At 49.2% G+C, this 13,499-nt stretch overlaps 2 protein-coding genes across 4 annotated transcripts; both read left to right on the top strand.

The window, feature by feature from the left end:
• The first annotated feature begins 2,379 nt into the window (after positions 1-2,379).
• Positions 2,380-4,323, top strand: LOC134015022 (Rieske domain-containing protein). 2 transcript variants are annotated; one of them, XM_062454291.1, is made up of 4 exons: positions 2,380-2,582; positions 2,881-3,238; positions 3,434-3,468; positions 3,574-4,323. In XM_062454291.1, the coding sequence occupies exons 2-4, from the start codon at positions 2,908-2,910 to the stop codon at positions 3,853-3,855; spliced, it is 648 nt and encodes a 215-aa protein (XP_062310275.1). In that variant the 5' UTR covers positions 2,380-2,582; positions 2,881-2,907; the 3' UTR covers positions 3,856-4,323. The 2 variants fall into 2 exon arrangements, with proteins under 2 accessions (XP_062310275.1, XP_062310276.1); XM_062454292.1 differs by having other exon boundaries at positions 2,381-2,582; positions 3,129-3,238.
• An 81-nt stretch (positions 4,324-4,404) lies between these two features.
• On the top strand, positions 4,405-8,949 carry LOC134015021 (WD repeat-containing protein 5-like). Of its 2 annotated transcripts, XR_009929054.1 has the most exons (15): positions 4,405-4,562; positions 4,842-4,920; positions 5,186-5,294; positions 5,386-5,459; positions 5,720-5,809; positions 6,038-6,127; positions 6,499-6,582; positions 6,840-6,895; positions 6,987-7,033; positions 7,138-7,213; positions 7,311-7,344; positions 7,419-7,493; positions 7,570-7,657; positions 7,885-8,247; positions 8,799-8,949. XR_009929054.1 is itself a non-coding variant. In XM_062454290.1 (14 exons), the coding sequence occupies exons 2-14, from the start codon at positions 4,855-4,857 to the stop codon at positions 7,983-7,985; spliced, it is 990 nt and encodes a 329-aa protein (XP_062310274.1). In that variant the 5' UTR covers positions 4,405-4,562; positions 4,842-4,854; the 3' UTR covers positions 7,986-8,949. The 2 variants fall into 2 exon arrangements, 1 of the variants encoding a protein (XP_062310274.1); XM_062454290.1 differs by having other exon boundaries at positions 7,885-8,949.
• Positions 8,950-13,499: the final 4,550 nt, after the last annotated feature.

Genomic DNA, 13,499 nt, shown 5'->3' on the forward strand with positions numbered 1-13,499 from the left:
GCAAGTGCGTGGGTTTGTTTTCAAATGTGGGTGGGACAGCTTTATTTTATAACTGAGGATGTGGGCGTTAAATATACATTTCTTCATAAAAGGACGACGACAGATTTGCCGTTTTCAAAAAGTGCCCTGGCTCTGAGCGACTGTGTGTGTGTGTGTGAGATGCAGCAGTACCTGCAGGATGTACTGGGTGAGGTCCACAGCTTCTCTGCTCTCGTGGACCGCCACACACTCTCCATCCTGGACGCTCACAACGTCAGCCTCCCCCCTCCTGTCCTCCGCACGCCTCAGCGGCCTCTTCCTCACACACACTCTGATCCTCTCCTCCCCCGCTGACCTGCATCACACACACACACACACATCAGAACTGCAACTCACACAATAACAAATAACAGGAGATGCAGCACCTAGATGTTGCCCCTGACGACAGGGTGAACCTACTTCCTGTTAGTTACTGGGGAGCTGAGCGGAAGACCGTAGTTGTAGCCAGGAGACTCGGACACGCGTGTGGGCCGAGGCCTTCTTACAGGCGTCCCATGATCCTCTCTGCCCCTCTGGCGTGTCATCGTCCCCCCATGAACAGGCGTGTCCTCATTCCAGAGGTCGACGCTCTGATTGGTCAGCCTGCCGCCTCCGTGTCGTGCCGCTGCGGCGCATTTCAGCGAGGGTTTGTGATTGGATAACGGTCTGGCTGTCTCTCTGGTCTGAGAGCTGCGGTTGGTCGGTCTTCCGATGACCTGCGAGATCCGTTCAGTGTGGTTGTCACGGACACGGACACCCGTCCCCGCCCTGCCTTGTCTGGGTTGAGACCGGGAGGTCTCCCCGCCGCTGAAGTCCAGCTGCCTGCGGGTCGGAGTCCTTCCATCACCACCATCATCATCATCACCACCATCATCATCATCATCACCACCATCTTCATCATCCCCGTGATCGTCCTCATCCAGGGTCTTGACCACCTGCACCAGGCGGTAGAGCCGGGCTCGGTCGTCCATGTGTAGGACCCCCAGGTGGGGGTAGTCCTCCATGGTGAGCCTCGACAGCTGGGCAGCCTGGTGGATGCCCAGCGCTGCAAACCTGCAGGGACAAACAGCTGTAGCAGGTGGAACTCCAACCACAACCTCCAAAAGCTTCTACAAGCTTCTACAACCCAAGCCTCCAAACAGCCAAACTACAAAGGGGTTAATAGTCCAAAACGGAAGCAATGACGGGTCGTTTTCAGTCCGACTGCAGACAGATTTACTGCCAATTAGCCAATTAAACAAGTAAACTGAGAGATAAAGGCGCGATGTTGACATTATGAACCAATCAGAGTCTTGGCTGGTTCGAGGCTTCAGACTCACCTGAGTTGTGACCTCACCTGTGATAGTGACGCTGCAAACCAACCTCACACAGGCACTCGTACAGGCATGATGTCATCTCCTCTCCACCTCCTTCTTCTTCTCCTCCTCCTTCCTCTCTTCTACCTCCTCTGACATGTGCTCGTGCACCTGACCCCTGTAAGAGGATTTGTGGTGGTCTCTCCATCAGATTAGCGGTCACTCCAAGCTGTCATGTCAGCACCAGTCATACAGCAGCTCAACTAATCTAAACTATCGTTTGACACAGTAGCCCACTAGTTTATCTATACTTGCAGGACAACTCTATGCTCTCAACACACAACTCGCTTCCTAGAATACTGTTGTGTTGATGAGTGATTGCAAGGGCACTCAGTCAGAACAGGCTGGTAAGCCGACAGCAGGAGGTCGGTGTGATGTCAGTGTTGAAACGTGAGACTGCGTGCGGATAGAGTCGGGGCACAGCCTTACTGACTGTGTGTCACACATAGCTGGGCTAGGCCTCAGTCCAACTATGATAAATATAGCAGAGGCAGCCAAGCAACAGTTGTTCCAGCTCTAGCTAGCTACAGTAGTCTGAACAGCTGATGCTATGACATTTGCTTGCACCAAGTGTCAAGGCGCACTTGTGTTCATACTTGGTTTGTAATTTGTGGAATGTGATGACCACGGACTGTACTCGTAGCTTGAGAGACATGTGGATGGCAATTATAGTAAATTTAATTCCACACGTTTTAGTTTCACAACAGTGGACTCACCTATAAGAGTGTCTTTCTTCGTCCTTTTTGCTCCATGTAGCATGGTTCTGGGAGAATCTGCTTCAATTGCTGTATCGTAATGTATCTACCAGAAGTGTATGCATTTGTCACACATAGCCCAGGTAATCTTCTGATGTTTCCGTACACAGACATCTCCATAACGACGAACGGTTTAAGTGACCGCACTCCTTCCCGCTGAACGCACAGACCTATCAGAAGACAGCTGCAGGGCAGCGAGTTGCGACGAAATGTGTTTCACTAGGGACAATACTAACTGTAACACAAAATAAAAGAACATAACCCTGTATGGTGTATTCAACGGTAGCGGTACTCTAGAAATGCCTTCTCACAAGGAGAGAGCTAGTATGCAGATAAATGCCACATATTCATACGCCTAACATGTAGGATACAGATAAGAGTCTTCTTGAACATTCACGTGCAGTATGTTATTTTGAGATAGCTACGATGTTCAGCTCTACCAAAGAGTGTCGCGGTGAGTTATTAGCTTTTGACATCTGTCAGTCATTCAATCAGACACGTGCTGTTGTAGCATCGCCAACCAGAAAACGGCATGCACCCCGCACAAGCCTTAAAACTCTTTAGCCAAGGCACAGGGCAATTTAGAGAATTGTTTGACCATCGTTAGTTTGGCAAGTTTGGGGCTGTTTTAAGAACGGTAGGTTGGCAAAAAACGTTTCACACTGGGCTGTGACAGCACACACACGCACGCAATTCAATGCACCGAATTACTCTTTTTCAATCTCTCGCTCACTCACTCTCTCCATTATTAGGACATCTTGCTGTGGAAAAGTACCGGCATGTCCTCTGAGGAAGAGAATACTTCTCCATTTCCCTCCTCTTCTGCCTCGCCACCTCCCTCCTTTTCTGCCTCTCCATCTCCCTCCTCCTCTGCCTCTCCACTTCCCTCTGCCTCTCAACCTCCCTCCTCTTCTGCCTCTTCACATCCCTCCTCCTCTGCATCTCAACCTCCCTCCTCTTCTGCCTCTCCACCTCCCTCCCCACACTTCATTGGGAGGAGAGAGGATATCATGCAGGCTCGGAGAGTGGTGATGAGGGTGAACGACTGCAGGGATGTGCTGGTCCTCTACTATCAAGGGGAGTTTCATGCCATGGATGTGCGATGTTACCGTAAGGAATGTGTGTGTGTGTGTGTGCGCGCGCACGCCTTCTGTACCTGTCTGTGCGCACACACGTGTGTGTGACAGAGATTGTGGTTGAGACCGAAATAATCAAAGCAAAACAAAAGTACCAGCAATGTGTACATTTCTGTAAGACGATCAGTGTTCTGTGTAGTCAGTCACTGTGATTGCCTTCTCTGCCCAGATTCAGGTGGTCCACTTCAAGGAGGAGACATTGAGGTAAGGACGAGCTTCTGTATATTCGTCTAGCCCCACAGGGCTCTCTCTTACTTCACTAAAACTGTTTGGCTTAATTGTGTTTGTTGTTGTGTTTGTTGTTGACAGGATTTTAATGGACACAAGTGCATCGTGTGTCCGTGGCACAAGTACAAGATCACTCTGGCGGAGGGGGAGGGGCTGTACCAGGCTGTCGACCCCTCAGTTAAGCCCCCCAAACCCACCTGGCGCTCCAAGGGGATCAAGCAGAGGGTTCACAAGGTCACCGAGGCCAACGGCAATATTTTCCTCACGCTGAATGACTCTGGGGAGGCTGTGGAGTCTGACTTCTATCAGACGGAGAGATACAGGGAGCTTTTTCAGAGGACCCGGCCCAAGCCCTTAAAATGATAACAGGATATGATGTCATGGGCATTGGGAACAAGGGATGGCAGTGTAGTTCAATACTTTGTTACTGTACTTGAGTAGATTTTTCTGGTATCAGTACTTTACTATTTATTTTTCTGAGAACTTTTTACTTTCACTCCTTACATTTCATACACAAATATCACAAGTATTCCAAGTTTTGGAAAAAAAAGTTTGCATCATTGATGAATGAGGACTCTACTTTTATTTTTGTTGAAAGGTTAGTACTGTTACAACGTCGGATGATTACCATATGCACTGTAACTTGTTAATTTTCGTGGTAGAGGCAGGATTGGTTCTAAATGATCGGCAATGGACTTTCATAAATAATATGAATATATTTTTATATTATTTTGTTTTAGGAAAATATTAGTCCGGTTGTGAAGTCACTGTGCCTTTCAATTTCAATTAATTCCACTATGTCTGCGAAGTTAATAAAAGAATGAAACCAAACAGTTGATTTTCTCTAAAGTTTACTGTAATGTCATTCATCATTGTTTGCAAAAGTTGTCCCTGTGCAGTTGCCGTCCGTATTGTAAACTAACTATCGCACGTGCGCAGTATTATACAACTTGTCACCATATTTCTAGCTAACCTGCCAGTGTAGCTTAGCTTTCCTGGGGTGTAGCTTGCTGTCTGTCTACCTTCATCCATTTCTGAATAAAATAACGTGCCCCTTGTGAATAACAACGGTAAATATAAGACGTGCAGATCAAAACATGTCTAGTCTATTTTACTGATACTAGTCCAATCATGACAATCATCACGCGGTATTGAACAGCTAGAACTATACTGCTAACGACGTTAGCTAGTAAACGTTATGTGACCACGAAGTTAGCGAGCCAGCTCGGTAGTTGGCTGGTTGAGCTTCCTTCTTCAACTTTATGTATGTGATTAGCTATCTTTATATGTTCACCGGATATTGTTGTTGTCGTTGACGCATTGAGTGATTAATTTCCATCGTTTCCCAGGTTACAGGACATCATGGCAACGGAAGACAAGAAGCCTGATGCAGACATCAAACAGTCGTCATCTGGGTCTGGGAGCAAGGTGAGGTTCTAGGTAGGGAGCTAGCTTGCTAGCGTGACAAGGTGACTGATTCCAGCCGCGTCAGCATATTGATTCCTTCAGATAACTCACGCATGTCTTGACGTAAGACTTGTCAATATACGTTTCGGTTAATGCAGCAAAAACAACTTGATGTTGGACTCGCAAAGACTAGTGATAAGTTTTTACCTTTGTAAATGGTACCGTTATTGAGGGCAGCACACTCAACAGTTCACCCTTTGAGTGAAACACTTGTTTACCTTTACAGTCGAACCCAGCAAAGCCCAACTACACTGTCAAGTTTACCCTGGCAGGACACACTAAGGCAGTCTCGTCGGTCAAGTTCAGCCCCAACGGAGAGTGGCTGGCCAGCTCATGTAAGACAGTCTCTGACATCATGTACGGTCTAAACCCTACCTACCCTATGATGTCCAACTAACAACCACACTCTGATCTGAAACCTTTCAGCTGCAGACAAACTCATCAAGATCTGGGGAGCGTACGATGGGAAGTTTGAGAAGTCGATAGCAGGTCACAAGCTCGTAAGTGTGTGCCGTAAACGACACAGCTCAGATCATCCAGTCAGACATGAAACGAGATGTCAGTGTGGTCAGTGGCGTGTGCAAGAGTGTATGTCTGGTATGAACATGGAGGAGGGGGGTGGAGCACAAACCCTAAATGCTAACGCTAGCCCTGCTCTGCTGTTATTATTGTTGGGGCTGTGTCAGTGATCTTTTTAATTATTGGTCGGGACAGGTCCTTAATGTCTGCCTCTAAAGCCACGCCTGTGTGTGTCCTCCAGGGCATCTCCGATGTGTCTTGGTCGTCAGACTCCAACCTCCTGGTCTCGGCGTCGGACGACAAGACCCTGAAGATCTGGGACAACAGTTCGGTACGGACGTGTCATCCTCCATGATCGCGTTAATCCCAAATCACCACACATCATCTCCTCTGTCACTTGCAGCAAGACTGGCGTGATGCCCCAGCTCGCGTCATCGACCAGTTTAGGCCTCCGCCCCATCGTGTCATCCTCGTTATTCAGATTATCTTCATCATCATCATCCTAACCAAACAGCCCTCTGCTGTTGTGACTGTGTGTCTATTTGTTGTGTGTCTGCAGGGTAAATGTCTTAAGACTCTGAAAGGCCACAGCAACTACGTCTTTTGTTGTAACTTCAACCCTCAGTCCAACTTGGTGGTCTCTGGATCGGTAAGTCACAATCAACAACCGGATCGAATCCGATCTGGGCCCTTTGGTGCATGTCTTCCCTTCTCTCTCTCTCCCCCTCCCGCCTTTCTAGTCACACTTCATTTACAAACTGTCCAATAAACCATACAAAATGCCAAAAATACATTTTAGAAGACCTACCGTAAAGCGGGCTGTTTATTTGGCATCTGTCTGTAACGTCATCAACTGTACCTCAACGCCATCGTGTCAGAGTTTCAATCAAACAGATGTGGGATTCGACTGGATGTTACGTTTACATTTGAAGAAGCAGACAGTGTTGATGATCTGCTGAGGTCGTAGTTGGGCCATAGATGGTCATGTCATGGGCTTATTTCTCTGTTTTCCTCCTGTAGTTTGACGAGAGTGTGAGGATCTGGGACGTGAAGACTGGGAAATGTCTGAAGACCCTCCCGGCACATTCAGATCCAGTATCGGCTGTAAGGACCAGGACACACACACACACCACCTCACACACACACACACCACCTCACACACACACACACCACCTCACACACACACACCACCTCACACACACACACACACACCACCTCACACACACACACCACCTCACACACACAACCTCACACACACACACAGACAGACAGACAGACAGACAGAGGAGAGAACATCACACATGACTGTGCTCAACTTGTTTGTCAGAAAGCCTTACCTGTGTGTGTGTGTGTGTGTCCAGGTCCACTTCAACAGGGACGGGTCTCTCATTGTGTCCAGCAGCTACGACGGCCTGTGGTTAGTCCCTCTCCCCCCTCTCCAGCATGTAGACGAGTATCTAACGTTTTGCATCGCCATTCATGACGTGTTTGTTTGTTTGGTTCCAAAGTCGTATTTGGGACACAGCATCGGGACAGTGTCTTAAAACTCTGATCGGTGAGTTGGACTGGCAGGATCTCTCTCCTCTCGTCGTGTCTCTCCTTCTTTCTCCGCTGTCTCTCCTGAGGTACATGTCAACACGCTGTTTGTTTTCCCTCCAGACGATGACAACCCGCCGGTCTCGTTCGTCAAGTTCTCCCCCAACGGCAAATACATCCTGGCTGCGACTCTGGACAAGTCAGTTCCCCTGAACACCTAAGACAGGCTCATTACACAGATATACATGTGTGCTCTGTGGATTCTTTTCTCTAACTTTGATCTGATTTCCTCTCAGCACCCTAAAGCTTTGGGATTACAGTAAAGGGAAGGTAAGGAGGGTTCACACACACACACATATCTACGTTGATATTTGCCCGTGGTGATGACTGATGTCCTGTTCCAGTGCCTGAAGACTTACACGGGCCACAAGAATGAGAAGTACTGCGTCTTTGCTAACTTCTCTGTCACGGGAGGCAAGGTGGGCGCTCTGTAGATCTGATCATCACTGCTGTCCAGACTTTACGTGGTCCATTTACACGTGTGTGTGTGTGTAGTGGATCGTTTCAGGCTCAGAGGACAGCATGGTGTACATATGGAACCTCCAGACCAAAGAGATTGTCCAGAAGTTGCAGGGACACACAGGTGAGAGTCTAACATACGTGTAGAAGACCAACAGTAATGCACGTTTCAAACACACAGCGTGCTAAAAGTTGCTGTACCAAGAAGTTACTCTGATGCATGAACTCATCTTGGGGTTCCGTCAGAATAACCACGGCAACCCTGTTCCACTGTAACCATAGTAACTCTCTTCTGTCTTGGATACTATGGCAAAGGCTCATCCTTGTACTCGTGTGTGTGTGTGTGTGTAGACGTGGTGATCTCCACCGCCTGCCATCCGACAGAGAACCTGATCGCCTCGGCCTCGCTGGAGAACGACAAAACCATCAAACTGTGGAAGAGTGACTGCTAGACCACGCCCCCCAGCCCTTAGCCCCGCCCCATCCTGCTCCATGCTCCTCCCCTTACACTATGTCCCGCCCCCAGACTGACCCTGTGAAGAGGGCTCATTAAAGACGTTTGTGGACCGCCACATCTCCCTCGGAGCAGAGCCACTACCACCAAACCAACCAACAACACCACTGCCATCGTCGTCACTTGCGCAATCTTTGTCAGGTTCCTCGGCCAATCACAGCGGAACACTGGAAGGTTCTCCTTAGTTCTCACACATAGAAGTAAACGTTTTGTTTTTTGGGAACTCTAATTTTAATGAGTGATCAGGCCCATGCATTGACAATGTCTTAAACAGTAACAAAATTCTCCATGTGTTATTTATTTTTAACCAGTTGAATATAACCCCGATTGTTTGGCGCCCTAACTCCTGCACGGGGCTTACCACCCTGTGGTATGAGATTGAGATACAGACCCCTCCTTCCATTGGCATGTTTTCTCTAGGTCCAGGTTATGCTGTCTAACCAGCCCTAACTCTCCTGAAAACAAGGTCGCTCCCTCCTTCAACCATCCCTTCCTTCCTCCATCCCCACCTCCCCTCCCTCCATCCCTCCCTCTCTTCATCCTCCCCCTACTCCCCGTTCAAAGGTTTGTGATGGTTTACATTGTTTCACTCTTCAGCTTCTTGCCCTGTAGCTCTGGAGATGACATCACTTATGTGAGATGACATCACAGTAGTGATGTCATCCGGCTACCACTTAACCTCTGTATCAGACAGGCTCGTTCAGCTTCGGTTTCTTATTGGATGCCTTTTTATGTCATATACCTTTTCCAGGTCCTGATTGGTGGAGAGTTTGGATTTGTGAAGAAAAAAGCAGGAAGATTACAGGGGTTTTTTTTCTCCATGTTGTACAAAAAAAATAAGTTAGAGGTGTTTGTTTTGTTATTTGACCTATGAATTAAATTCCTGTTCTGTTTGAACATCACATCGTCTCTGGTAGTGCGTTTCACAATTTATAATGGGGGGGGGGGGGGGGGGGGGGGAGAAAAGATTATCTAGCTTTCAGTCCCACAACTTGTCTGCACACTTTCCATACTGTACATGTCCTGACCGGCTCTCAGAACTAGAACACATAACAGCCTCCAAAGTTTGTGTGTGTACACGAAATATACAACAGTATGACCTCTGGGTCAGTCAAGGGTCTCAGTGTCATTCTCCAGTTGTGCTCTTCGTTTCGTCTGAGGAACATGATTGCAGAATCTCCTACCATCATCTAAGGAAGTCCGCCAGTAGCCCCTTCGATCACTGCTGGTAAACTCCCAGCAGCCCCAGAGCTGCCAGCCAGTGCAGTCCCACAGGCCTCCAGCAGGCGCCGCTGTTACACAGGTCGGAGGAGCAGCAGTGGATGGCGACGCCAGGAAGCTCCTTCTGCTGGCAGTGACGAGACGTAGCACAGCCGCGGGTCAGAACCATGCCTAGGGCCACTGCATGCACACACACACACAGAGGCAGAGAATTAGAGAGGGAGGGGTTGAGAAAGGAGAGAAGGAATGTGGAGAAGGAAGGCAAAGATGGTGAGGGAGAAAGGAAGGGAGGGAGGAAGGGATGAAAGGAGGGAGGGAGGAAAAGGAGGGAAGGAGAGGGAGGTGGCTGATACTGACTGCTCTGTGTGTGTATGCAGAAGCGCTGTTTGAACCCCTGGTGTGAGTGAGAGCAGGTGATGACCACAGGGTTGGCACAGCCCACGTCCACGTACCTCCCTCCTTGGACCACGTTACAGCCCAAACACTGGAGCGCCTGGGCTGGAACACACACACAGAGACACACACACAGACATGTATACACACACGACACATACAAATGCAAGCTCTTAACCCTTGTGTTATCTTCGGGTCATTCTGACCCATAAGTCATTGTGACCCACCATCATATTGCGACAACTTTACCGCATACAAAAGTGAAGCCTTTTCTTTTAACCGTTGAGTTGTCTCAGACCCCCCACATTGCAAAGGTTAAAAGAAAATTATTTGTATTTGTTTTTGTATTGGGTAAAATTGGGTAAACACAACGATGGTTCGTTATGAACCTTTGGGTCATGTGACCCGAAGGCAGCACAAGGGTTAATGTTAGAGCATCTGAAAATGTACCTCAGTCTATATGAAAGTGCAGTGTATATGATTTTGAAAATGCATGCATGTCTGTGTTTAAGCATGTGTGTGGATGTGTGTGTGTGTGGGTGTGCGTGGGGGGTCGGAGAGTTTGTGCTGGCCTTTAGAAAGGTCAGAGTGTGGGGCCAGTCAGTGTGAGAGTTTACATAAGCACCAGAGATGAATAGCATTAACATTTAGGCTGCAGTCAGGACAACCACACTGTCAAATACTGTAGGTTACAACTGGAGCGAAGGACTTCAAGCACTGAACAGCACAGCCGTAAAGAGGATGTCAACGCACAATAATAAAATACATTTCGTCTTCTCATATACTGTGACATACCCACAGAGACAAAGAAACAACAAACACACATTACACAAACATGATGCCACAAACCATCCTGCCTCCCAGAGGCCCCTTACCGTGAGCGAGCAGCAGGGAGCAGAGCAGGACCAGGGTGCGGAGGAGGACTGTCGACCCGGGGAGGGGACCCATGGTGGGGCTTGGGGTCCAGCGTCCAGCTGCTGGAGAGGCAGGGAGGCTGGAAGGTCTGACCGAGCTGGGAGCAGGGAGCTGGGGAGAGGAGGGGGGGGCTGGGGAGGGCTGGGAGGGGGTAGGAGGCCCCAGAGGGCATGCATCCCTACTGGACGATGGTCTGGTTGCGTGGCGATGATGCCAGGGTTGTCTGCCCGTCTGGTGGTGCGTGTGTCTGGTTGTGATTCTGGGCCTGGCAGCGTCCTGAGCGTGGCTCCGCAGGGAGGGACGGGCTCAGGCTTGTGGACGTGGAGCTGCCGGCTGATGGAGCTCCGCTCGTCACAGACAGGCTGACGATAAGGCGATGGAGGGGGAGAAACCGGGGTTTGGAACGAACGTCTTGAACATGAACATTCTAGAATCTAGAATGAATGTTCTAGAATTTGTATTTCAGAATGAATACTCTAGAATATATATACCAGCAGTGACCATGCCAGAAATGATATTATAGGAGTGGATATTTTGTAATAAATATTCTAGAATTCTAGATTCTAGAATATGTCATGACCTTGGAGATGCCGAGCAGAGAGCTGACAGATGCCGTCGCAGTCCCGCCTCCATCCAGGAGAGGGCAAAGCTGGCGTATCTGAGCGAGGGACCTTGGAGGGAGGCGCGGTGGCCCAGGAACCAGCAGAAGCAGTGAGGCTCTGAACAATAAGGCGTAATTTAAGTCCCCTACTGACAGTGACTCTCTCAATCAGGCACACAGTTGGCCGAGGCCGGCACCAAAAGGTTAGAACAAGTGTAAATACGGTTCACAGGCGCCCTTACATCTGAGGAACTGTCTCTCTGTGAGGGGGGCAGGATCCAGGAACAGGGCTCTTGTCTCTACTGCTCTCCTATGCTACTATGCTGTTTCTGTGTGCTTCTGTGGTACACCGGCACGCCTCTCTACTAGATCCCCTCCACATTTCTCTCTCCCTCCCCCTCTCCCCTTCCCTCCCCTCCTCCAATCTCCTGAGGTAATACACCACCTCTTTACCTGCCTGGGGGTGTAGATGGCTGCCCGGAGGGCACCTGAGCTCTGTAATTAGGAGCACTCTACTGCTCTTGTTCAGTCTGCAGCACCTGATCCAGGACACGCTGGTGAGGAGGGGTTGGTTGTGAGATCTGGGGGGGAGGAGGACACGCTGGTGAGGAGGGGTTGGTTGTGAGATCTGGGGGGGAGGAGGACACGCTGGTGAGGAGGGGTTGGTTGTGAGATCTGGGGGGGAGGAGGACACGCTGGTGAGGAGGGGTTGGTTGTGAGATCTGGGGGGAGGAGAAACAGAACTGCAGCTCCTGCAAGTGACAGCTGAGAGAAGGAGTTTGATCACTTGGCTCCGAAGACGTCACTCCAATCAGAAAACAGAGTCTAACAGACAGAAACACTGTGTGTGTGTCTCTGTGTGTGTGTGTGTGTCTGTGTGTGTGTTCATGTGTGTGTTTGTTAGTGTGTCTGTCTGTGTGTGTCTGTGGGTGTGTGTGTGCTTTTCAGTCTGTGCGTGCATGTGTGTGCTTGTCAGTGTGTGTGTGGGTCTGTGTGTGTGTGGGTCTGTGTGTGTGTGTGTGTGTGGGTGGTTGGGTGGGAGGTTACAGGATGTACAAACAGTGGAGAATAGAGCTGCCCCGATCTCCGGTTGCCAAGACTTGACTGAGAACCATCTGCCTAATTCACCACCACGGGAACAATACAGACCACATGGGACAACACACACAACACAGCACACACACACACAAACTCACTCTCACACAAACTCTCACACACATCACAAGCACACAAACTCACACACAACACACACACACACACAAGCAGTGGCACCTTCACCTTACTCTCAGCAGGTGGTGGCGGATCTTCAATAAATAACCAGATTCCCTCGTTTGGTGTCTGAAATAGGCCCTGCACGGTCACCATGGTGACGTTGTATTTAGCCTGCCAGTTCAAAAGGAAGCTCGGACGAACCAGCTACCTCCACCAAGAACTTGAGTTTGAATCCCATAATGAGGACGAGGCGATTACTGTACAGAACAATGTAGCCTCCAAACCCCTCCAAAAAGAAAGCATCTATGCGTGTGCCCTGACAGATCCTTAGAACTAGCCTGTTTCATCTAGCACACATTAAAACCTAGAACACCCTTAGTCTGTTGATAGAGAGAATATCTTATAATCTTATAATATATATTAATGTTAACTGCAAAGGGAATCATTAACGTTGGCTCAGAGAGAATGTTGAACAGACTCCCCCGTTCCAGAAGCTCTGAAGACTCCCTTTAGAGAGTTCCTCTCATTTCCTGGTTCTGTCGGGTAAGACAAAAGAAAAGGCAGGAGGAGGATCCATAATTTAATGGGCCATCATCTCTATCATGTTATAAATAGTCTGGCAGCAGCTGTGGTGAGAGGAGGACAATGTTCTGCTGCTGTCAGGCGACGCATGGAGAGCTGAAGGAACCATGCTCCCCCAGCCTGTCTCTCCGGATTGGATCTGTGTGTGTGTGAGCGAGCGAGGGTATGGGTCCATGTGTGTCCGTGTTCATGTCCGTGTGTGTGCCCATGTGCGAGTGTGTGTGTGTGTGTGCGTGTGTGTGAGCTGCCCATTGCACCCAGCATGCTTCAGAACACAGCGTTCTAATCAAAAGTGGACGAGTGAAAGTGAGGAGGGAGTCTTCACGCCTTCAGCAACACAGGGCCAGGATTCACAGCTTGCAAAAGTTTAGAAGGAGAAACACATAGAGCGGAAGCCAGAAGAAGGAGAGATGGAGGATGTAGGAAAGGGTTAAGCATGAGAGGATGGAGGTGTGGCTTGGGCTGACTGGGAGGTGAAGATACAAAGCGAGGACATGTGAAGAGGCGTTATTAAGTGGAGGGGGCTTT

Source organism: Osmerus eperlanus, chromosome 28 (genome assembly GCF_963692335.1).
Source record: "Osmerus eperlanus chromosome 28, fOsmEpe2.1, whole genome shotgun sequence".
NCBI classification, from domain to species: Eukaryota; Metazoa; Chordata; class Actinopteri; order Osmeriformes; family Osmeridae; genus Osmerus; species Osmerus eperlanus.

Bases quoted from the DNA above. Each gene is read 5' to 3' on its own strand.
- LOC134015022 (XM_062454291.1), top strand. From the start codon at position 2,908: ATGTCCTCTGAGGAAGAGAATACTTCTCCATTTCCCTCCTCTTCTGCC. The intron at 3,239-3,433 runs GTAAGGAATGTG...TTCTCTGCCCAG, and splicing joins CATGGATGTGCGATGTTACC to ATTCAGGTGGTCCACTTCAA. The intron at 3,469-3,573 runs GTAAGGACGAGC...TGTTGTTGACAG, and splicing joins TTCAAGGAGGAGACATTGAG to GATTTTAATGGACACAAGTG.
- LOC134015021 (XM_062454290.1), top strand. From the start codon at position 4,855: ATGGCAACGGAAGACAAGAAGCCTGATGCAGACATCAAACAGTCGTCA. The intron at 7,034-7,137 runs GTGAGTTGGACT...TTTTCCCTCCAG, and splicing joins GTGTCTTAAAACTCTGATCG to ACGATGACAACCCGCCGGTC. The intron at 7,214-7,310 runs GTCAGTTCCCCT...ATTTCCTCTCAG, and splicing joins CTGGCTGCGACTCTGGACAA to CACCCTAAAGCTTTGGGATT.